General features: G+C 43.4%; 1 protein-coding gene across 8 annotated transcripts in view; it reads right to left on the bottom strand.

Annotated features, from left to right (window-relative positions):
• The window catches only part of Disp1 (dispatched RND transporter family member 1), a 161743-nt gene that overhangs the window by 10306 nt on the left and 128705 nt on the right, over positions 1 to 22732 (bottom strand). For all 8 annotated transcript variants that reach the window (XM_028894575.1, XM_028894576.2, XM_037211162.1 and 5 more), the window contains 5 exons: positions 11694 to 11723; positions 5385 to 5508; positions 4199 to 4326; positions 3773 to 3870; positions 1018 to 1115 (listed from right to left, as the gene is read on the bottom strand). In XM_028894575.1, coding sequence (XP_028750408.1) covers positions 1018 to 1115; positions 3773 to 3870; positions 4199 to 4326; positions 5385 to 5508; positions 11694 to 11723 — 478 coding nt within the window. The remainder of the gene's footprint in view (positions 1 to 1017; positions 1116 to 3772; positions 3871 to 4198; positions 4327 to 5384; positions 5509 to 11693; positions 11724 to 22732) is intronic.

The following is a 22732-nucleotide window of genomic DNA, read 5'->3' as shown; positions in this document are numbered from 1 at the left end:
AGGGCATTTGGGACCAACTCACTAGGTGAACTGTGAGGGGATATTTCTCTGAAGGAATTCGTCAGCACAATGATACTGCTGGTCTGGGCGACCCTATGTGCCCTTTCCACCCCATATTTCACTAAGATGCCCCACTGAGAGCACAAGATGGGAGTCAGGTTGTCCAGCTAGCTCTTAACAGGCCGGGTGCTTGGGTTTGGGACTAACCTCTGGTTCTGTATTTTAGAGGTATGCTAAGAACATACTGAGTTCCTTCCGCCTGGTTACCATCCTTGGACAGGTCCATTAGTGATGGCAGACAGCAGTTTGGGCCTGCTCAAACTGTGGCCTTTCCACACCCTGTGGTGACTGACTCCATGTCTCCGCAAGTGACATCTGTGTGGCTCTGGAGGAGTCTGACAGGAAATGTTTATCCTAAATCCTAGTGTCTTCCAAAGCAGCAAGGTGTTTAGATCCTAGGGCAGTCTGGATTGGAGCATGGGGACCATTGAGACAGAAACTGTATTAATGTCTTTTGATTACCCCCCTCCTCCCCCCCCCACACACCGCCTAGCCTGCTTCCTAAGTTCTCTTTTGAAATCATTGGCTGGAATGACCACTGCTTGCCAGAAAGGCGGGCATAAAACTGCATAATGACAATGCCGAGAACTGACTCGTGGAGGGGCAATTGCAGAACAGTGGACTAAATAGAGAACAGAGAATACAGTAAGAAAAGAGGCAGTCTGAACTGTTATCCTAAAAAGAACTGTTGTGAAATAACAGAAGACCATCATGGTGAGAGCATTTGAATGGCAAAGGAAGAGAGTTCTTTATTAAAGACGGCAGTGTGTTTTAAAGATAGGGAAACCCAAGGACACTTTGATGCTGAGATCTGGAGAGCAAAGCCTGCCTGCTGGAGCTTGCTTTGGGTGGTAAGCCTTGCAGGCACTTCATCGGTGAGACACCAGGGCAGCAGCAGAAGTTTCCATAACAACATAACTTTATTATGCTGAAGAGATTTCAGCTGTATTTACATACCCTGGAATTATCCACATCACACATTGACTTAATTGCAGGTAAATTCCACAGCGTCTCCCCTCCTGCTGGAGCAAACACTACTCTGGAATAGCCGTCACCTAGTAGGGTGAAGAGGGGAAGAAAATGTCACAGGTTATTTATTCCATAAGAGTCAGAATGCAGAAACAGCTCAAGTGAGAAACTGCACAGACGACTCATCATCAGTAGGGAATTCTTCCCTTTGATAAACTCCAGGAGAAAAGATGCATGTCTCTGTGTGTGCTGGGTATGGGGGTACGTTAGTGCCACTTCAGCTCAAAGCCTGTACCCACTCGCTACACGGGAACCTTGTAGTAACTATATAACAAACTGATTTCTGATTAATTATAATTAGGAAGAAAATGCTGTAACTTTCAGCAGAAAATTAACTGAAGGTCTCTCTTCGTTTCCTTAATGGCGTAAGAAATGTTAGGATGCTATGGCAGAATATCCAAAAGGGTCATAAGGGTAGCTTTTCTGGCAGCTGATTACAGAGGAGAGCTGGTGGGTGACTGAACTGCTGTACTCACACAAGGGGCCACCTGAGTGCTGAAGCATGGTGCCAGCCAGGACCACAGGAGCACTGCATATCCAGGCTGTGCCCAAGGCCTGTGCCATCAGGACCACAGGGGCACTGCAGAGCCTGGCTGTGCTCAGGCCTGTGCCACCAGGACCACAGGGGCACTGCAGAGCCTGGCTGTGCTCAGGCCTGTGCCACCAGGACCACAGGGGCACTGCAGAGCCTGGCTGTGCTCAGGACTACTCTCCCAACCCAGAGTCCAGACAAAGAACCTCAAGTTAGACTAACACAAACTGTTTGAACAAGGTGTGCCATGTACAGGGAGGGACATGGTCTTGAAATCAGATCTGGCTGTAACCAGGCCCTGCTAATCACCTGTGTGACCTTAGGCAAGCAACTGCTGACTTCCTTGGAACTACTTTCTCATTTGTAAACAGTGACAAGATCTATGTCAAATAATCATGAGAATGAAAGGGAAAGCAAGTGCTCCAGGAGACTGCTTCTGGCTGGGTTATTAAAAAGGCTTAGTATGTATCAAAGAAAACAAAGTACATTAAATTTTACATTACCCAAATGCCTAACTGCTTTCACAAAATCAACTGGCAAACCATCTTTACAAATGGTTTATTCATGATCATTCCATGGTCCTCAGCAAACACCTGTGTTCACCAAACAGCTATTGTCTTATGCAGACTGAGTTTGAGCATGAAATCAGCCCCATGAAAACAAGTATTTCATTCCCACCGAGCTCATGAGGGTTTTCCTCAAGCCAGAACTTACTGCTCAGAAGACAACTATCAATGTGGACTACTGGACACAAAAGCTAGACTTACTTCCTGAATTTGCTATTGTTCTTGGTAAGACATTAACAAGTGTTGATTGAGCAATTATAATAATACTTTGAGAGGGAAACAAAACAAAACAAAAACCAGCCCCAAACAGAAATAATCAGAATTCAGTTTTTCTAATCTGTTTTAAGAGGCAGAAAACGTTTGAACTTGAACTTGCATTGCTCCCTAGAATTAGTATAAAACCTGCATCTCCTCCTCTCCCCTATCTACCTGAGATATCAAGATCTAAGTGAGTCCTCTGGTATCTAATGAGGCAGGGAAATATATAATGAAGGGGGTTTTCAACAAGTTGAAATGGAAACAATGTTACTATTAATGTCGGCTCAGATAGCAGCTATTCCCCTCAATCTGCATTCTTAATCACTCTGGCCACTGAACATCTAACATGTCACCTGCAGTTCCTTACCACCTCCTGTCCATCATCCCCTGGCAGCTGCCACCTAACAAGCCGACTGACTTTACATGTAACCGAATGCCAACATTTAGAGAGCTGTGGTTCCACACTGAAATCTGGATTCTTGCAATGCCTGGGGCTCCATTCTGTGAAGGCCACTCTGCAGCAGCATCTTCAGAGAGAACAGGTGCTCCAGGGCTCTAGCATCAGCACTACGCCCACATGGCCTTTCCAGCCAGGCAGACCCAGCATCAGCACCACGCCCACGGCCTTTCCAGCCAGGCAGACCCACTTAAAGCTCTAGGCCTCTGCACCACACTCTGCTCACCTCTCCATTTCCACTGTTAAAGTGATGGAGCATGGTTCTTTCTGATCTGGGCCAGTTCACCCCTCATGAGCCCTCATTTCTGGGAGGTCACCATAGTGACAGAAAAATTAGTGTTGACACCCAAACAGCACAGGTATGACAGCCAGTACCTCCATACTACAGCCAAGAGTTCCTGGACTCAAGTGATCCTCCTGTCTCCACCGCAGAATGGCTGGGTCTATAGGCATGCACCACCACACCCGGCAAGTGGATAGTTCTTAATGTTTGCTTTCACTTAAAGGTATAGAACTTTTTTTTTACTAACAGATTATTTTAGGATTCAATTAAAAATGTACTTGTTATTTGATCCAGAAATAAATAGGAAAAAGGATTTGACATGACTTGAAAGTTCAGACAAGGTAGAAAATTTTATCAATCACTTCCTTCAATTTGAACGGAACCCTTTCCTTAATTTTTAATCCCACAGGAATTCCAACTAGTGCCTGACCCCCCACCCCCTAGACAGAGAGTCTGTTACTTAGCTGACATCTCTGACTACAGAACCAGGGGAGCTGTTGAGTGGGCAGCAGTTTTAGACTTGGCTCTCACTCGTCTTGCCCCCCAGGAAGCTGCCGAGGACTTGGCCCATCCAGATGCGCACTCACTTGGAACATCGCAGAAAAAGCTGTCTTTCTGGAAGTTCCAGTCGACTTCTCTTTTCTCTCTCTCATGATGATCATCTGACCATCTGTCATCCCGGTGGCTGGAAGTGAAAAACAACCTCATCTTTGATAAAGATCTAGCTATTTCAAGGAGATAGGCAGATTCTAACAGCACAACCCTAAGGTTCCAACCTATTTCGAATCTGATACTAAGCTGGAAATATTCATGTGAGCAACATTAATTTTCTATGTGTAAAGAAGAAAAACCTCACCTTTCATCATAGTACAGCCAAGACATTTTAATGACAAATTAAACTTAATGGCAAAGGAATTGAGCCTGGTAGTTTTAATTTAGCCTTTTTGCTCAGGCAGTAAGAAGGATTCATTAAGTGATATTTTATGTAAAAATCATATAAAGTAAATGATTACCTTTTAGCTTGCTCTTCTGCATACTTATAAGGATAATTTGCCAATGTTGCTTTGTATCCTGTATTTTTCATCATGTTATTCCACGTGACCAGCCTTTGGCCTATTGCAGTCCCTCGTGGTTCAAAACCCTACGACAAAATATTACACGTTCCCATTAGTGTATTCCATTTCCCACTAATTACAATTATGTTAATGACTTGAGAAAGCAACATCAAAGTGATGCAGAGTTTCCAACAGGAAACGTAGGCATTCCTCACTACTACAGAGGTGACCCATGTTAACACGCTACCTCTCAAATAACGATCATCTCTTCGCTATGACGAAGTCATCTGGTTCTCTAGTTACATGTCTCAGGAAGTGGGAAAAGAAACTTACCTGTGCCCAAGCATTTAGTAAGTGCTTAATTCTAATTGTAAAAATTATGGTCAAATTAAATTATGTTATATATTGTTATAGTGTTTTACCAAGAGTATATCATTATCCTTGATCACAGTTTTCTCTTTATTTCACCCCAGAGGAACATTTACTTAACAGATTCTATTATATCTGGGAGGTGGGGAGAGATACACAGTATCAAAATCTTTAGGAAAATACTTTCAGAGTATGTATATTCTTCAATATGTTGCTCCTTGATTAAACATGGGGACAGAGAAGTGGGGACATCTTAAGCTGGAGTTGAGGGTGAGCAAGTTCCTTGACCTTACCTAAGAGCATAGATAACACATCTATTTGGGTTTTTGTTTTGTTTTGTTTTTTGTTTTTGTTTTTGAGACAGGGTTTCTCTGTGTAACAACATAGCTGTTCTGGAACACCCTGTATAGACCAGGCTGGCCTCCAACTCACAGAGATCCCCCTGCCTCTGCCTCTGGTACTAAAGAGTGTTGGGATCAAAGGCATGCATTGCCACACCAAGCTGATAACACATCTTTACTTGCAGAAAGAGAGCTTTATGGTTATTGGTGGCTGCAGTAGGTTTTTAAAGAAATGGGGAACTGGGTATAGTGGCTCAGACCTATAATCCCAGCACTCACAAGGTTGAGGCAGGAGGATGACAAGTTCAAGGAGCTACAGTATACGACTCTATCTCAGAAACAAAGGAAAGGGCTGCTAACAGAACGTACCATACATTTAAGTATTTAATCCAGGGAGATGGTTTGAGGCTTAGGACAGGTCAAGTTCTCCTTACCAGCAGCGGGTCAGAGAAGTCGGGAAGCTCCGGGACTAAGACTCCCACCAGGGCACAGACCACGATGAGCAGAGTGCACATGCCCAGGACCACCACGGGCCAGTCAGCTAGCAGGGCTGCGTAACTACAAGGCACAAAGCAAGCAGAGGACCTCTGAAAAGCAGTGTGGAGGTAAGACTACACACAAGAGCAGTGTTAGATCCACAATTTTAGACCAGCACAGGTATTCCCTAATATGATTAGAAATATTTGTACACACTGATAAAGAAAACTTCAAGGTCATCATCCTTTTGTTTTTCTGATAAAGTAGCAGTAGTTAGTAGCCACAGGCTACTGGGTCAGTATAGGCAGGTTATATGACAAATAACAGTTTGTATCGGTATGTATGCCTGGGAAGAAGATGACTAAAAAGCCACATTTTATAGGCACAAAGAAGAAAAAACAAAAAACAAAAAACAAACAAAAACCATAGGCTCCATCTTGCAGTGTCTTTCAGAACTTCTGTTTCTGTCCTTATTTTTTTTCTCTATACCTTTAATCAGCACTTTCAAAAGGAAAAAAGTCTATGAACAGGTTCATGTAGTACAATCCAAAAAACACCCAAATCATACTTCCCAGAGCCCCTTCTTCCTTCCTAGAAATAAACTAATGACAATGCCAGCAGACTGAGTTCACGAGGGCGGAGCATTTACTCTATTCAGTGCGGCATCAGTGACTAGAATAGTACTTTGTTGGAGGGCCCAATGCATTTTTAGTGACTAGTGGAGCACTGGCCCAGGTTCCCCAGGCCCTTGGCTCTGCAGCCCCTACAGGCTGGCTCCAAAACCTCAGAACCTTCCTGCATTACTAACTCCATCACTGGCTTTCTTCCCGCGCCATCTCTGACGGTAAGAGCCACTTCCGCACCCCCTGGACTGTGCTTTGCCGCCCTCTCTCTGACAGGTTGAACCAAGTGCCCGCCAGAACCTTGTGAGACTGCACTTTCTCTCAGGTCAGAGAGCGTCGGGGGGCTTCCAGTCGCTCCAGTCTTTATTAAAGAAGAAAACCCCGTAAGAGTCAGTGTGTGACTACTGCTCTCCAGTTCCCAGTTCCCAACAACGGCAGCTCACTTGGCTACTGGGGTGCCTGCTTCTGGGTCATAGGAATTTCTCTGAGAACATGCTAGCAATTACAAATCAAGGGGGCTCTACATGCCGGGAAATATTGCTGTTTGGCCCTTCCCATCTCCACGCTCAGAGTCCTGGTTTTGAAAAGTATGTGTACTTCAATGACCACTCTAATAGAAGAATTAAGCCCCAATATAGTCATGCCTGAAGGAGCCTGCCCAGGCAGTTCCCTGCTTGTTCTGTACTCACTGCAGTGTCAGCACTCATGAGCCCTGCACAGACCATCTTCTAAACCGTTCTTATGGCCACCTTCGTGGAGAAGTTGAGCACAGACACCTAAGGAATTAGTGACACCATAGAGCGTTGGGTAATCTGGGTCTAGAGCCTGACTTTTTTTAACTACTGTGTTCCCATCTGTTTCTTCAAACACAAGTGGAACTAAAGACACGAGGAAGAAGTAAACTTGCCAAACTTTTCAAATTCACACTTGAAAATTTCTAGGGCTGGAGACGTGGTTCAGCTGATAAAGGCTACTCATGCCCAAAGACAAGAGCTCTGTTCCCAGAGCCCACGGCTGTCTCTCCAATTACGTTTTCCAAACCTTGACCTCAGCACTTGAGAGGCAGAGGCAGGTGGATCTCTGTGAGCTCCAGAGCAGCTTAGTCTACATAGGTGAGTCCCAGGCCAGCCAGAGCAACATAGAGAGACCCTGTCTCACAGAGAAAAAAAGTTCTAGCTCCATGAATAGTTCATTTCTGTCTGCAAAGTCACACAGACCACAGGACACTGAGATGAACATTATTTGCCAGATTGCAAACTCTGGCCTTCAGACTTCCCCGAAGGAAGGAACATTTTCTTAGACAAGAGAGAATTGCCTTTAAGGATAGCTAAGGATGTAATGGGAACACAGGAATCCCAATGTGCTGCCTGTGGCTGTTCACATGTCCCCGAGGGGCCACATGTCCACTGCAAACACCCTCCCCCCTTTCTCGCCTACCCCACCAAACCCAGTGAGGAAATCACTGGGTTTGAAGCACTATTACCCTTGGTGTGAGCAGCACTTCTGAGACATTCTGTTCAGCACTCCATACTTTCGAAAGAGCACTTTACACTAGACCCTAAAATACCAGCCCGTGAAATGAGGATGGCTCCAGACCTAAGCGCTTATTCATTACATTCTAAAGGGGCCCACTCTTTCAAAGGAACCCGGAGTTGTTCCTTCTTACAAACATGCTATCAATAGAGGATGGTGGCCTTGCATTGCTTAGTTTTCATCTGTAGCTTAATTTATCCAGAATGACGTTTTGCTTGGTGTTCTCGAGAAATAAGCACACATACACAGAGACTCTAAAAATCTCTGTGAATAACTGCTTTCCTTCCCTTTGAAAACATTTGGTTTTGATTTCACAGCCCTGCCGCATGCCGCATACGTGCACCAGTGACATGTGGAGACTTTGTAGTTAGTTCTTTAGTGCATTCTTCTACACACACTTGACCTCACTGTATCACAACACCTTCCGCACACAGCAGATATTTCACGCTGGCCTCTCCTAGAGACAACTGATCAGTATTGTCATTGTGAGCATGCTCAGTGCTGTGGGGACATGCACAGCCATTTAGACAAGTGCTTCTCCTGAACAGCACAAACTGCTGACAGGACTTCTGTCCCTTGTGCTGCCGAGGCCCAGCTATGGGCACTACAAATAAAATACAAATGTTTCATGTGTGATATGAAATCCAGACACTGGTTATACTATCACGATAAAAAAAAAAAAAAACTATAAAACTGGGAGGAGTAAAGGCAATTTAAAATGACCTATAAAATACACACAGACACACCTATAACATTTCACTTCTGGCCAACAGTAAAGTATGTGCACGTTATTTTCTTTGAAAAGTGCACCACATGTGCATTAGAACAACTTTAAAAAGGACTGATCCTTTTACGCAAGCTGCCCTGCACATCAGGTAACACTTATCCTGCACCCACCTGCTCTAGCTGGGAGATGTTCACATAGGAACACAGCACAACTGTGAATGCAGTCCTCCGTAACATCTGGATTAGGCAGGGAGTGACCTGGAAAGGCTGGGGGAGTTCTCCCTGAGGGGAGGGCCTGCAGCTCTGTCTTGGTCACCACTGTATAAAGTTCATAACATCTTTCGGTTGGCTGTCTCAAGTCCTCTTAGTAACAGCGTGTCTTAAATGTTTCTATGCTCCATGACTTTGAGTGAGGGGGCACACTGGCTCCCTGGTGAGGATGGCACTGTGTGCTGGACTGGCATCCATGGGAAGTCCCTTGAACATACTTATAGAGGCTCAACCTTATTGCCAGGCCTACTCTGGAAATAGACCAGAAATAGCGGTTAAGTGAGTGCCTTACAGAACTACCTTATGCTCAGGTCACTGACATCACAGGAACCTCATAGTGAATTATTTGCTTTTCTCTTGGCTTACCCTTTGTGGCCTCTCCAGAAAACTGCTCTCTCCACAGATTTCCCTGAAAGGGTGTAAATTGACTGGATGCCCCTTTCCTGGCCACCCTCCATGCCTTAACCCTAGTAGTCTTCACTCTCCTGATTCTGGCACTGCCCAAATCAACTTAATGGTCTTGGTTTCCACCTGACTGATGTGAGGAAATTTTAAGATCTTGTGTCCTCTCTGCTTTCCTAAAGAATACTTCCTCCCCTTGCTTATTTTTCTCCTAATAATTCTTCCAACTTCCTCTGTCCCTTAAGGGCAGGTACTTCACAATGTTTTAGTGGCATCAATTGTTAACCTAATGGGAAGAACAACTCAGATTCGAGAAAATTCACACACAAAAACAGGACAAACAACTCTTTCCTTCGTGTGAGGTTACAAATTCATCTAATAGTACATCAAATAGTAAGATGCAAGGCATCTGTAAATGCAAAAATTGGCAGACAATCTGTGCTCGAGGAATTTACAGCTAAGTGCAGAACATCAGACAGGTACATGTATCTACAAAAGCAGGCAAACGGGCACCTTCAGAATAGGACTGATGCCTGGCCAATGAAAACGAAGAGGTTATTTCCAGGAGACGTGGGGACTGGAAAACCAGGAAAGGCTTTTCTGAGTAAGGTGTATTTATAGGTAGTTATGCTAAAAGGAGGAAATTAAGAGTCTTAAAAAAAATCAATTTGGTAACAGAGGAAAACCCAAGTCTTTTCAAAATGTTAAAATTTTAGTCTGCTGAGAAAAATGAGAATATTTTTCTTAATATGGCATGTTTATTTGTATATCTTTTCCCATGTCTCTGTCTCTCTTCCAGGAAGAGGCAAAAGTGGAAGAATTAGACAAAGTATGGCCATTACATACAGCACAACAGAATATGACCAGGGACTGAAAAGGAAGGAACTTATGACACATGCTAGAATATGATGACCTAGAGGGCCTCACACTAAACAGAACGAGTCAGTTACACTGGACAAGAGCTGGATGATTCTCCTCAATGAGATACTTAGAGCAGTCAAACTTACAGAGACAAAAATCGCATTGTGATTGCCAAGACTATAAGGAAATGAAGATAAAGTTATTGTGCAGCGTTTCAGTTTTATAAGATGAAAATATGAATATGTATACGAATATACTTATGTCACAAAACGGCACTCTTCAAAATGGTTAAAACTCAGGCTGGGGAGCTGGCTCAGTGGATAAAGTGCTTTCTCTGTGAGCATAAGGACCCGAGTTTGGATCCTCAGCACTGGGCAAAGCCAGGCACTGGGGACTGAGACAGGCAGATCCTGGGAACTGCTTCCTGGATGAAAGAGCAAGGTCAAGGGTCAGTGAGAGGTCCTGTCTCTAAAATCAAGGTGGAGGGTGACAGAGGAAGCCAGCTGATATTGAACTCCAGCCTCCATACCATGCACACAGATGGGAACCCCCCGCCCCCAAATAGTAAAACTGCAGATGCTGCTTAGTTCTGGAGCCCTTGTTTAGTAAGTGCTGAGCCCTGGGCCCAACTGCTAGTATCACAAACACCCCAGAAGGTTAAAATGTAATTCATGCATTATCTTTTTACCAAAATCTTAAGTGTTATTTCAACCAGGAGAGTTTGCTAATGAGAACTTTATTTTAGACAGTGGGTGCTCCCCTTGGGAGGCTGAGTTTTGCTCCAGACAGCGGTTCTCAACCTTCCCGGTGCTGCGACCCTCACTATAGTTCCTCGTGTTTTGGTGACACCCCCAACCATACAATTATTTCATCTCTGTTTCATAGCTATAATTTTGCTACTGTTATGAATTATAATGTAAATATCGGATATGCAGGATTATATGTGACCCCTATAAAAGGGCTGTTCGACCCAAAGGGCTCATGACCCCCAGGTTGGGAACTGCTGCTCTAGACAGTGAGTGTTCCCCTCAGGGAGGGTTGGATTCTTCTCTCTTGAGCTTCTGTGGCAGCTGAATCTCACAGGTCAATTCAAGTTCAAGTGTGGTGACACTGTACCTAGAATCACATTGTGTAAGAGCATAGGACAGCGTCTCGGCTTTATTTTCAAGAATTCTATCTATTTAAAGTTTTCTAGGATTTGGCAGTTAATACTGAATATGGCTCTGCCACCACTGTGGCATCAAGCGTCTCACAACTGCCTGTAGCTCTAGCTTCAGATCTGACACCACTGGCCTTCAGAGGCATCCACACTCATGTGCACATACCCCCAGACACACACACACACACACACACACACACACACACACACAAAATTAAAAAAAAATTCCACATAAACAAACACCTTCATCTTAATACAGTTACAGTTTTTCACGAAGAAAAACATCTAATGCATTTGAAATAAACTAGCATTAATTCAAGTCACACTAGTTGGCAGGATGGTGGATACTGTTATTCAACAAATAAGATAATGGAGGTGCATGTGACCCTGCCCCCTCCTGCCAACAAAAAGGACAGAGAAGCCAACTTAAATAGGAAAGAATGCAAAGTAGCTAGACAAACAGAAGTGCAGACTCCAAGAGGATTAAAAGGCTGAGAAAAACTACTGAAGTTTGAAAGGTACTTTTATAGATATGGGGTTCTGAAAGCAGTCAATGTATAAGAAATGTATTTTTCCTTCATAAAAATATGAATGAAAAAGGTGGAAAGAACAAAGTGTAGAAGAAGCAGAGGAAACTGTTTGGAAACTGCAGAGAAGTTTATTAGCAAACAAGATGACTTAAATTACTCTACCTTCTCGGGAACTTGAAAGGTCTGGATGGCCTGGAAAAAAAGGAAAAAGCAAAGGAATAGTGATCAGAAACAAAGCTGTGTAATGTAAGGACGCCCCCAAACCCTCCACATGCCAATGCTTGACTTAGCATCTCTCCCATGAAGACTCCCAGGAGGATGGCCTAGGGGATGTCAATACACACGGAGAGACTGAACCTCTACTACAGGGCCTCTGTACTCCAGAAGACATGCTCAAGTGGCCGAGAACAGGCGAGGAGTCCTTTGAGCATTCCTGACGGAATCCCAGCAGGACCCTGTGGCCACCAGAGTCCCTCCCTTCTTTCTGACAGGAGTTCTCATCCCCAAGCCTCCAGTCTCAGCAGCCTCCTCTCACCCCCCAACATGACATCAATGCCTTCTCGTGCTAAAAATATTCCGTTTTCTCTTTGAGATACCAGCTGACTCTCTAGTTTTCAATTTTTTACTACTTAACCTCCCCAATTCACTTTAATGAGGATGAGCTTGCACTTCAAATCACCACCTTTCCATAGTGTCTGTAGCTTTTCCCTGCCCACCCAAATACATAACATTAAGCTTGCTAAAGAAATCCCAAACTCAGCCTAAACTTCTGAACTCTTTATCCCTACTAGATCCATTAATTTCTCATTTGCCGGCCCAGGGTAACCCTTTAAATAAATACTTGGTGAACAAACCAAGCCCACTGTTGATGTTTTACTGCTCTAAAGCACAGTGGCTCACAGTGTGGCCTGAAGACCACAGGGAGCTCCCGAGGAGACCCTTTTCTGAGGTCTGTGAGGCTCCAAACATGTATCTACAGAAGGACACATTTTCTTCCTATACTTTGAACAGGCTGTAACACACTGCCACCAATCAAAACCCTGTTCTGTTCTGATGACCACACATTAGAGACCCACAAGAAAAGAACCACAAGCTGTATTGTTAAAGCATTTTTCATAAAAATGTTAACTTATACTAATATATAATGGACTTATTATATATAGCTATTTTCAGTATTGAAGATTGAACACAGCCTCACATATATGAAGCAAGTATTCCAACAGACTTACTAAAGACTCTCTTTTTGAAATTTTTGAGAGATGACCTCACCAAGTTGTTTGAGCTTGCATTGGATCTCCTTCTGCAGCCCAGGCTCGCCTCAAATGTGTCATCCTCATATCTCACCCTCCTGAGTAGCTGGCATTACAGGTTTGCTTTACCAGGCCTGGCTTACTATTATTCATTTATGTATTTATGTATTTAGTTTTTTGAGACGGGGTTTCTTTGTGTAGCCCTAGCTGTACTGGAACTTACTTTGTAGGCAGGCTGGTCTTGAACTTAGAGAGATTCACCTGTCTTTGCCTCCTGAGTGTTGGGATTAAAGGTGTGCATCACCACTGCCTGGCTATTATTATTATTATTATTATTATTATTATCGAGTTAAATAACTTAAATTTTATCAGGGTCAATACCAATATGGCACATTTCAGCTATTACACATGAAACACAACCTCTTTTCATTTGTGTAAAGGGGCCATGAGAACAAAAGTTTGAGAATGATTTCATTAATACAGACAGTTCATGTGACTTAGCTGCCGATCGAATGACTGTATTTCGTAGCTTCTGATGCTCCCCAAGCGAAATCTACTGCAAACCTCTGCACTCAGAGGAAAGAAAACAACCTGCAATGCTGCCTGCTTGCCTCCACCCCAAGCTGTGACCCCTCCCACCCAAGCTTTGACCCCTCCCACCCCAAGCTTTGACTCCTCCCACAGTTCATAGCCTCCTCTGGGGTTCCTTCCTTCCTTCCTTCCTTCCTTCCTTCCTTCCTTCCTTCCTTCCTTCCTTCCTTCCTTCCTTCCTTCTTTCTTCCTTTCTCTTTCCTTTCTTTCTCTTTTCTTTCTTTCCCTCCTCCTGCTCCTCCTCCTCCCTGCCTTCCCCTTCCCCCTCCCCCTCATCCCCTCCTCCAACAGGGTAAGTTCTCCTAGGGGGGGGGGGACGGGACAGCTAAGCCTGGTACATTCAGTTGAGGCAGGACCAAGCTCCTCCCCACTTCATCAGGGGTGAGCAAGGTGTCTGACCATAGGTAATGAGATCCAGAAAGCCAGCTCATACACGAGGGATAGATCCTGATCACACTGCCAGGGGCCCCTCAAACAGACCCAGCTATACAAATGTCTCCTATATGCACAAGGTCTAGTCTGGTCCCGTGCAGGAGTAAAAGTTTTCTTTCTTATTTTCATTTCCATTTGTCATTAAATTTCTTTAAAATGTATTTATCTAATTCCCAGCAAAGCCATGAATGATAGGTAGGCTCCCAAACCATGGACTTTGTATTGTAGAATGCACTGTGTGTGAATCTGTTTCTACAAAAGACATATGTTCTGCATTTCATGCTTTATTCACAATCTATTAAAAAGGCCACATTCAAGAAGGGGAACAGCTGCTGAGACCAGAGGTCCAGAAGTGGATCTTAGAGAGCATGCATCTGATCCCACTCCATCTCCAGGTTCAGAGACGACCTCCTCGGGCTTCTGGCCACTTACATTCTCAGCATCAGAGCTGTAAGAACTGGAGTTTAAGAAAAAAATGTTTTTATTTGAAACAAAATTACATAGCCTTCCCTTATCGCTTACCCTCCTCCAGTCTTTCCCATATCTTCCTCCCACTCTCAAATTGAAAGCCTTTTCCTCTGATCATCATTATTATTATTGGTGTGTGTGTGTGTGTGTGTGTGTGTGTGTGTGTAAACATACACAGCTGAGTCCATTGTTGTTGTTGTCAGCACTCTGTACTGGACAACCACTAAGAGGGCTCTGATCTGGGAGAGGCTAGTTTTCCTTCCCTCAGCAGTCAGTACCTGTGTCTAGGGCCTGGGCCTGCAGACTCCTCCCTCCCACATCGACACTCCCACTGACGCCAGGGTGCCAGTCCCCTTGCTGCGGCCCTGGCTCTGAAGCGCCTGGATGGCTGATTTGCTGCTCTCTGAGCTCTGCCTGTGGTGTTTCTATAACCACGAAAGAAGGGAACCCAGGGGGACAACTGTAAAGTATAAATCTGCACAGAAGAGCTTTCTTTTCTTTTCTTTTTTGAGAGATGTGGACTCAAAGTCTGTTCCTAGTAAGAACAACATAGACGAGGTTTGTGCTTTGAAATAAGACGACATTACATATTATATAAAGGCACAAAAGGTTTGTGCTTTATAATGAGGCAATATTCACAGTATTACTAAGAATACTTAACATATTCTTTCTCTGTAAGCAGAGAAACTACAAAAAAACTACATGCCTATAGAAGAAACAGCTGTACTCTTATTTCCATAACTCAGTATTATATATGGTCCCTTTGTAGATATAAATCAATACTTGTTAGGTTAGTATGTGGGCACATGTTATTACTCTGTTCATGTTCAACAATGTAAAGACAGGACCACTAACAATGTAAAGACAGGGCCACTAAGAATGTAAAGACAGGGCCACTAACAATGTAAAGACAGGGCCACTAACAATGTAAAGACAGGACCACTAACAATGGAAAGACAGAGCCACTAACAATGTAAAGACAGGGCCACTAACAATGTAAAGACAGGGCCACTAACAATGAAAACAGCAAGAAACTAGGGACACAAACAACAATGTAGATACATGTAATTCCCTCCCTCCCTCTCCCCCTCCTCCTTCTCCCTCCCTCTTCCCTCCCCCTCCTTCCTCCCTCTCCCTCCTTCCCCTCTCTCCTCATCTCCCTCTCTCTCTCTCTCTCTCTCTCTCTCTCTCTCTCTCTCTCTCTCTCTCTCTCTCTCTCTCACACACACACACACACACACACACACTCATTGTCAGAACCAGGCTACTTTACATTTTCCTGTATTTTCCTCCTTTGATTTGTGTCTCTGCATCTACAGTAGGGTTCCATGACTCAGTGCCTCAGGAACTCCTACTTGGATAGTTAAATGAAAATTTTCTTTTTTAAAAAAGCATGCTACACGCACTCTTTGACTGTGGTATTGTAACTTAAGCATAAGTGCTCAGCTGGCACCCTCTTCATCTAAACCACACAGAGGCTCATTGTCTTTGCTCTGGTTTAGGACTTGGGATATTTGTAAATATCCTGGTAATGCTGACTGTAATGTTATCTATGATGGTTCCCCCAAGACCTTTTACATTTGTTTCTCCATGCCTAATTCAATAATAATTTTTCTTGGTAACAGTTTTCTTTATCTAATTTTCCTAAGGCAAACATTTTCTTCTTAAAAAACAGAAGAGCTTTCTTTCAGAGCCTATACACAAATGGAGTGTGTTAAAATTTTTTAATTAGAAGGCACAATGACAAAGACAAGACCACCTAGCATCCATATGTTTGGTAAGCACTTGTGTCAAGTGCTGGGAGGGATCCATGTGTTTGGAGGACCAGCTTGTCTACTCACTGCACAGGATTTCTGGGCAGGGGCTGCACACACAGATGGGTGAACTGGTACAGCTAGCATGGGGCAGAGTTTAGAAACACAGAGGCAAAGCACCCTTTCCATACAAATGTTCACTCCTGGAGAGATCATGAAGCAATTTACTTCTTTTGAATAAAGCTATGGGAGAACCCATGAACCTGTATTTTCAAATATAATTACATACTAATTTTTACTATAATAGCATTGGACTATAATTCACATACCACATATACATTCACTTAAGGTAATATATATGTGCATATATGTATTTTTTAGCACTTTCACAAAGGTGAGTAACCAAAATCACAACTACACACAGACATGTAAAGACTAAGCCATAGGAACCCCATGGGTGGAGCTATTAATGAGCTTTGAGAAAAACTTAGTTTATATACAGTGAGACAAGGGCGCTGAGCAGACGTACCCACTGTACACTGGACCTTCATCTCTTACTCAGTCTTTTAGTCACACACGTCCTCAGGACCTCTTGAAATTCCACAAGTTAAGAGATGTTGCTATCTTTAGACCAAAAATGGTCCACAGCTATAATTCTGGACTCTATCACAGTAAGATTTGCAAAGAAATGGGATTTTATGGTATACATTTGGGCTGTACAGTACACGAACATTCTTTCCTCCCACTCAAGCCCATCACATTCTGTTTTTCAACTGAGAAGTCCGCTGTGGATCTATGACCACTTTACTCCCTACAGAGAGGATTCTTTCTGCTTGAGAGCAGACTTCATTTTACTTTCCATTTGAGACAATATGTAGAAACTGTCAGCATCAGCTGAAAAAGAAAAACTGAGGTTACTACGAAGATACCCCCTCCTGGGAACATTCCATTCTTTTGAAGTCTCCGTACTAACAAGCACGGCAAGCAGATGTTGGACATACATACACCCCTGACACCACAGAGAGAAGAGCTGAAAGCCCTCTGATTTGCAGGGCTGCTTCTTTAACACCCTCAAATGATAGTGTGCAAAGGGGTCATGTGAAGGAAGTCGGATTTGACTAGTGTTTGCCCTGTCCATCATTCACATTTGACCTTTAATATCGGACTAATAAAAATCCTGAGTGATTTTTCATCTTAATTTCAGTATCCAGTGCTAATCAATAACTAGTAAAAGCAGATACATAAATAACCTCCTTTTCATGGGCTTAATTCACCTTTTGGCATTGTGTGGTCAAAGCACACATCAGCTTCCAGACAGCCAAACCATCCAACCCAGGAAACACCAGCCTTCAGCAGCAACATCTGCCTGTTCTTTGGTTAGACTGAGCCTCTACGCCTGCAGAGAAGGCCTAAAGACAGGTAGCGGTTGCACAGTCTGTAACACTCTCGCACACCGTGGCGTAGCTACGGGGATCTTGACAGCTCCCTAGCTGTAGACTGGCTGCAGGGCCAACCTCTTCCTCAAGAAAGCATCAAATAGGCTTTTAAAACGCACTTGGAAACTGGAGCACTCATAATGAGTAACAGCCACCAGCACCTCACGCCAGGGAAGGGCAACGGTTCTGGGCAGCTCAGTGTTGGTCCTCCGCTAGCTAGTGACTGCCCAGTGCATGTTCACACAAGGAGCTTTCAAAGGGGACAGAAAAAGAAAGGTGGAGAAGAAGCGAAGTTCCCAGGCACCATTCAGGCTCTAGGTCTGTTTCCCTCAATTTCTTTTCATTTTTGGAAATTTTTTAAAAGAAAGAAGACGAGACTGTAGGATAAAGGAGTGAAGATATGGATTTAAAAACAAAAACAAAACCCTGAACTAGCTGAGGTCTTTCTGGTAAGTGCAGAATTACCATTATGGCTACCTAAGAGACAGTGCCAGCTTTACGCATTTCAATTAGCTCCTCCTAGCATTTGCAAGAGCAAACCTATAAAAAATGGCTTTGGGTACTTCTGAGCTTTATGGTCGTCTCCAAATGAAAGCCAGAAAATGCCTCAAGCAGCACTTTGGGTCTCGGCAGTGACACCACACCTCGCCGTGGCATCTCTGTAAGAGGATTCTCAGCAAGGAATGACTTTGCTGGTGTGTTAGAAGAAAGAATCTGAAAAGAGGAATCCACACTTTGATGAGCACTCTTTTAAAGATTTCCAACAAAAACAAAACTGTTCTTCACCATTAAGTATTTCCATGAATCATCACTGGCACACGGGCTACATCTGAAGATGAAACAGATACCCGGAGACAGGCTAAGCCTCGACTCCAGGCATTTTTCACACACCCCAGATGAATGTTTATGGTCTGTGTCAAATGACTGGAGGGATAACAATAACCACAACTGTGTGTGTAGTGCATTTCCTGAATACTTAAGAGATGCAGGTTCAGAAATGCTACCTATCTTGCTTTAGAAATAACTGCACAGAGGCTGGGCTCCCACACAAAATTAACCAAGAGGGGGAAGATGGGCGCAGGGGAGCAGTACTGAAGGAGCACCTGATGAGCACCAAGCACTTCCTAAATGTTAGAAATGATATTTAGCATATGTTCAATTAATATTTTAAATATGAGGAATCTGTGTATAAGAGAACAGTGAAACCAGAAGGTATGTGGGAAGAGCAGAGGTTTATCTAAACTTCATGAGCAAGTCCCTGCATTACTCAGTGTGAGTGAACAGCTCTGAAATCATGATATTATCTACAGTATATATATGTTCAACTTCAACATGAGTAATACAGACAAGTATGAAAAATAAAACAAGCTTCATTAGCTGGCTATGATACAGTTCATGGTGGGGACTCATGGTAGGACTCAGTGTCAGAGCACCTGCTCAGCACGCACAGAACCTGGGGTGATTCTCAGCACTGTTAGTTAAAGAGAGGGTGGAACTCCTACAAGCCTAATTGGCACGAGGCCTTTAGAACTGTAAGGAACCTCAAGAGTCACTCATTCAAAGGAGAAAATGTTCTCAGGCCACAGGGTAATCAGTGAGAGAGCTAGGTCTATAATGCACATCCATCCCTGAAAAAGAGAAGTTTCACACTGATAGAGGCTGGGGCATTACTGCTTGTTAACTCCAAATGGACAGGAGGGCAAGTGGGAAAAGCTGCTTCTTCACCAACAACTGCTGCAGGTAGACAACAGGGTGTATGCAGGGATGCTCACTGAGGTGTGGGCGGAAAACACACACACACACAGAGGCTAATATAGACAGGGCTGCAGGACAAATCTAAGTTTCCCCGCAAGTCATATGCTGGTTATATGAGCTACATATAAACATACAGATGCATTTGCAAACTGGAAAGGGATGAGCCAAGGCAGTATAAATGTTTATCACAGGGACACAGGAGGGATGAGGAGGATCAGGGGAGGGCTCTACCTTGTATCTTTTCATTTTGTCAAGATTACCATGTAGATGAAAAGAAGCAACATTAGACCCCAATGAGAAAATTTCTAAGAACTCAAAATAGATTGAATGAAAAAAACTATATTTAACGCTATTTAAGTCAAATATTTACTACACTGAAACTAAATTTCATCAAGTACCCTTCCTGTCATTGGAATCACCCGTGTGATTAATTTTATTAACTTATTACAAACACCCAGTCCCCATCCCGGGACCTGGTACAGTAGGTCCTGGAGTAGAGCCTGTACAGTCAGAGCCTGTGCCGCTGCCTTGGGCAGTCTGCCAGGAAACTATGACCTGTAGGGAAGCACAGTGAGAGACCAACACAAGAAATACTTAAAATTTAATGGCTCTAAATTAAGTGAATGAGGCAGGAGAGCACCCCACTGCGTGCTTTTGGAAAAGGCATCTCCTGGGACTGGAGCTAAGAAGTAGACCGTGAACTAGGTGCTCTGGGAGGGGTTCCACAGGCTGACAGGAGGCAAGTCAAGGAGGCAAGTGCTGGGCCAACACCTGTACTGGACACTCTGAACGCAACATGCACACAGCCACCAAGAACCTGAACGGGAGGAGGAATAAAGAGTAGAATTTGGGGGATCAGGAGACAAAGGTGGGGACCGAGACAGGAAGCCATTCAAGTTCCCCAAGCAAGAACTGATCTTGAGGAAGCGGCTGCTCTGGAGGACTGTTCTGGTAGTCCCGGGCAGGATAAACTGGCCCACCTCTAACAGGGAATGTCATGCCCTCTTCTGGCTTCCATTGACACTTCATGTACACAGTGCACACACATACATGTAGGCAAAACATCCATACACATAGAATAATTATTAAATTCTTCAGTTATTTTATAGGCTAACGTTTAACTTTTAGTATACCTGCATTCAAGGTAAAAATTACAAAATCTCAGTATTATTAATCTTTCTTGAATTCAATTCAAAAAAGACTTTGGGGGGAAGGAGTTAAAAAAAGCAAAAATACACTCTATCACACGGAATTACAACATGTAAGTGATCCCTTGCAGCTGTTTTATTAGCTTCATTTTCTTGGTGAGGTGGCAAATTTGTGTCCTCAAACATGTACAAAAATTTTTTAGTTACACTTCTAAGAACTGATTTCCCCTTACATTGTATATTTTTAACTAAAAAATTTAATTTATGGGGGTTGGGGTACAGCTCAGTCATAGAACACTTCCCTTGTCATGTATGAGGCCCTGGGTTCACTTGCCAGCACATTTCATGTCCACCTCCACCCCCATAGTTAACTCAATGACTGTCAAGAGCTTTATTTAAACAAAGGTCAAAGCAAAACTCTTAACAGTTTTAGTAAAGATAATATTGACCCAAAAGAAAACTCTTCTCTATCAAAGTTTAATTAACAAAGAAAACAAAAAACAACTGAGCTTAAAGAATCCAATTAAGGACAGACGAGAATGTTCTATAGATGAGAAAGCGTCCTCAAGCTGCAGAGATGTCCTTGTGAACTTTGCCAGTAGGGCAGTCAACCTAAACTGTATTTCATTTTACATTTTTGTGGTGCCGAGTACTGAACTCAGGACCTTGTATGTGCTCAGCATGCACTGCATCACTGAACCTCACCCCCAGCCTATTAAAATTCTAAATTCATGTATTTTTCTTGCCCAGACAAGGTCTCATGTAGGCTGAGCCTGGCCTCCAACTCTCTATGCAGTAAAGCTGGCCTTGAGCTCCAGATTCTCCTGCCTCTACCTCTTAAGTGCTGGGATCCCAGGGCGGCACCACCAGGCTCAGCTGTATTTGCAACCTTGAAACCAATTGTATATGCTAGCAATAGCCAAATAATGATGTCCCAGTATTTAGGAGCATATTGTAAGGATGACGTTTTTAATAAAAGACCACAACGAGACGTCAGAAGGCCTGTTTCCAACTGGGCTTTAACCTCTCTGGCTCCAATTTCCTCATCTGTAAAATAAAGAGCTGGATTAAATTGTTTCCAAGGTCCGTTCCTGCTGTGAAATTCTATTACATTCTGCTCTGGAATTTTAGACAATTCAGATGCCTGTATCTCCTGTCTCCTGGGAAGTATTTCAACACTGTCAGGATAAAAGCTGCTGAACCAGGCACCAACCAAATTCAAACTCCTGTGTTAAACATTTCATGTACATGTCAACAGAAACCCCCCAGGCTTAACATTTTAAGTATCTAAGTAAAGATTTAATGGGAGGGGAAAAGGTGTAGTGGAAAAAACACTCAAAATTGTAATAGGAGAGCAGGGCAGAGTCTCCAGGTGCTAACTTCAGATGAGCTCAGAAACTGGCGAGCGAGTGACTCCCAACCCAGATGGAAACTGGTGAGCAGGAGACACCCAACACATTTGTGCTGGTGCTTGCCAGAGCTAGAAACACCATAGGAAATCATGCCAGGTTATTAAGAACACTGGTGAGAAGCAGTTGGCAATCATCTGGCTTGCTACCTCATGGACTTAACTACAACAGCAAAGCTCCGAGTGTTTGACATTGAAGAGGTTTTTTAATCTCCCAAAGTATTTGTTCTGGGTTTCCCATCTAATGTGAGAAAGACCATACCTAATGTGAGATAACATTTTCCTTTTATTAATTCTAAAAACGGACCTTTGGTAGGCTTACTCTAACATGTGCAAGCCCAGGCTGGGGTTCGGTCCCCAGAACTGGGAAAGAAATTATGACTTGAATTCTAAGGGAGGAGAAAAGCTTTTGTTCAAAGGTACCTTTTTTTTTTTTTTAAAAAAAGTTGCTTTTGTTGTCTATTATAAAACACATGCATTCATTTCTTATAAGTCTGAAAACAGGACACTCATCCATACTCTCACACAGATAAAACCTGTGGCTTCCCCCATGCCTAGTGCAGGCATTGAACATGCATAGATAGTAGCACTCTGGGTTATTATTTTTCTGAGTACTTCAATTCTTCTGAAAAGTAGCCATTAGATTTGGCATAATTTATTACCAATCACACAACTGCAATCACATTATTGATCTCTTAATTTACACATATTTTCCTTATTTAAAGGAATTGTAAGTTAATGTTATGACATAACAACTCTGGCAAATACTTTTCCTAGTTAGTGATGTGTGCATCAATTTTTAAAAAAGTGTGTGTGTGTGTGTGTGTGTGTGTGTGTGTGTGTGTGTGTGTGTGTGTTTCCAGGAGTCAAGCTTTAAGTGTCCCGGGGATTGAACTTAAACTCAAGTTGTCAGGTTTGGCAGCAAGCGTCTACCCAGTGAGCCATCTTGCTGCCTAACA

The sequence above is a fragment of the Peromyscus leucopus genome, chromosome 15 (assembly GCF_004664715.2).
Source record: "Peromyscus leucopus breed LL Stock chromosome 15, UCI_PerLeu_2.1, whole genome shotgun sequence".
NCBI lineage: Eukaryota > Metazoa > Chordata > Mammalia > Rodentia > Cricetidae > Peromyscus > Peromyscus leucopus.
This window is presented reverse-complemented; position numbering and strand designations above follow the sequence as displayed.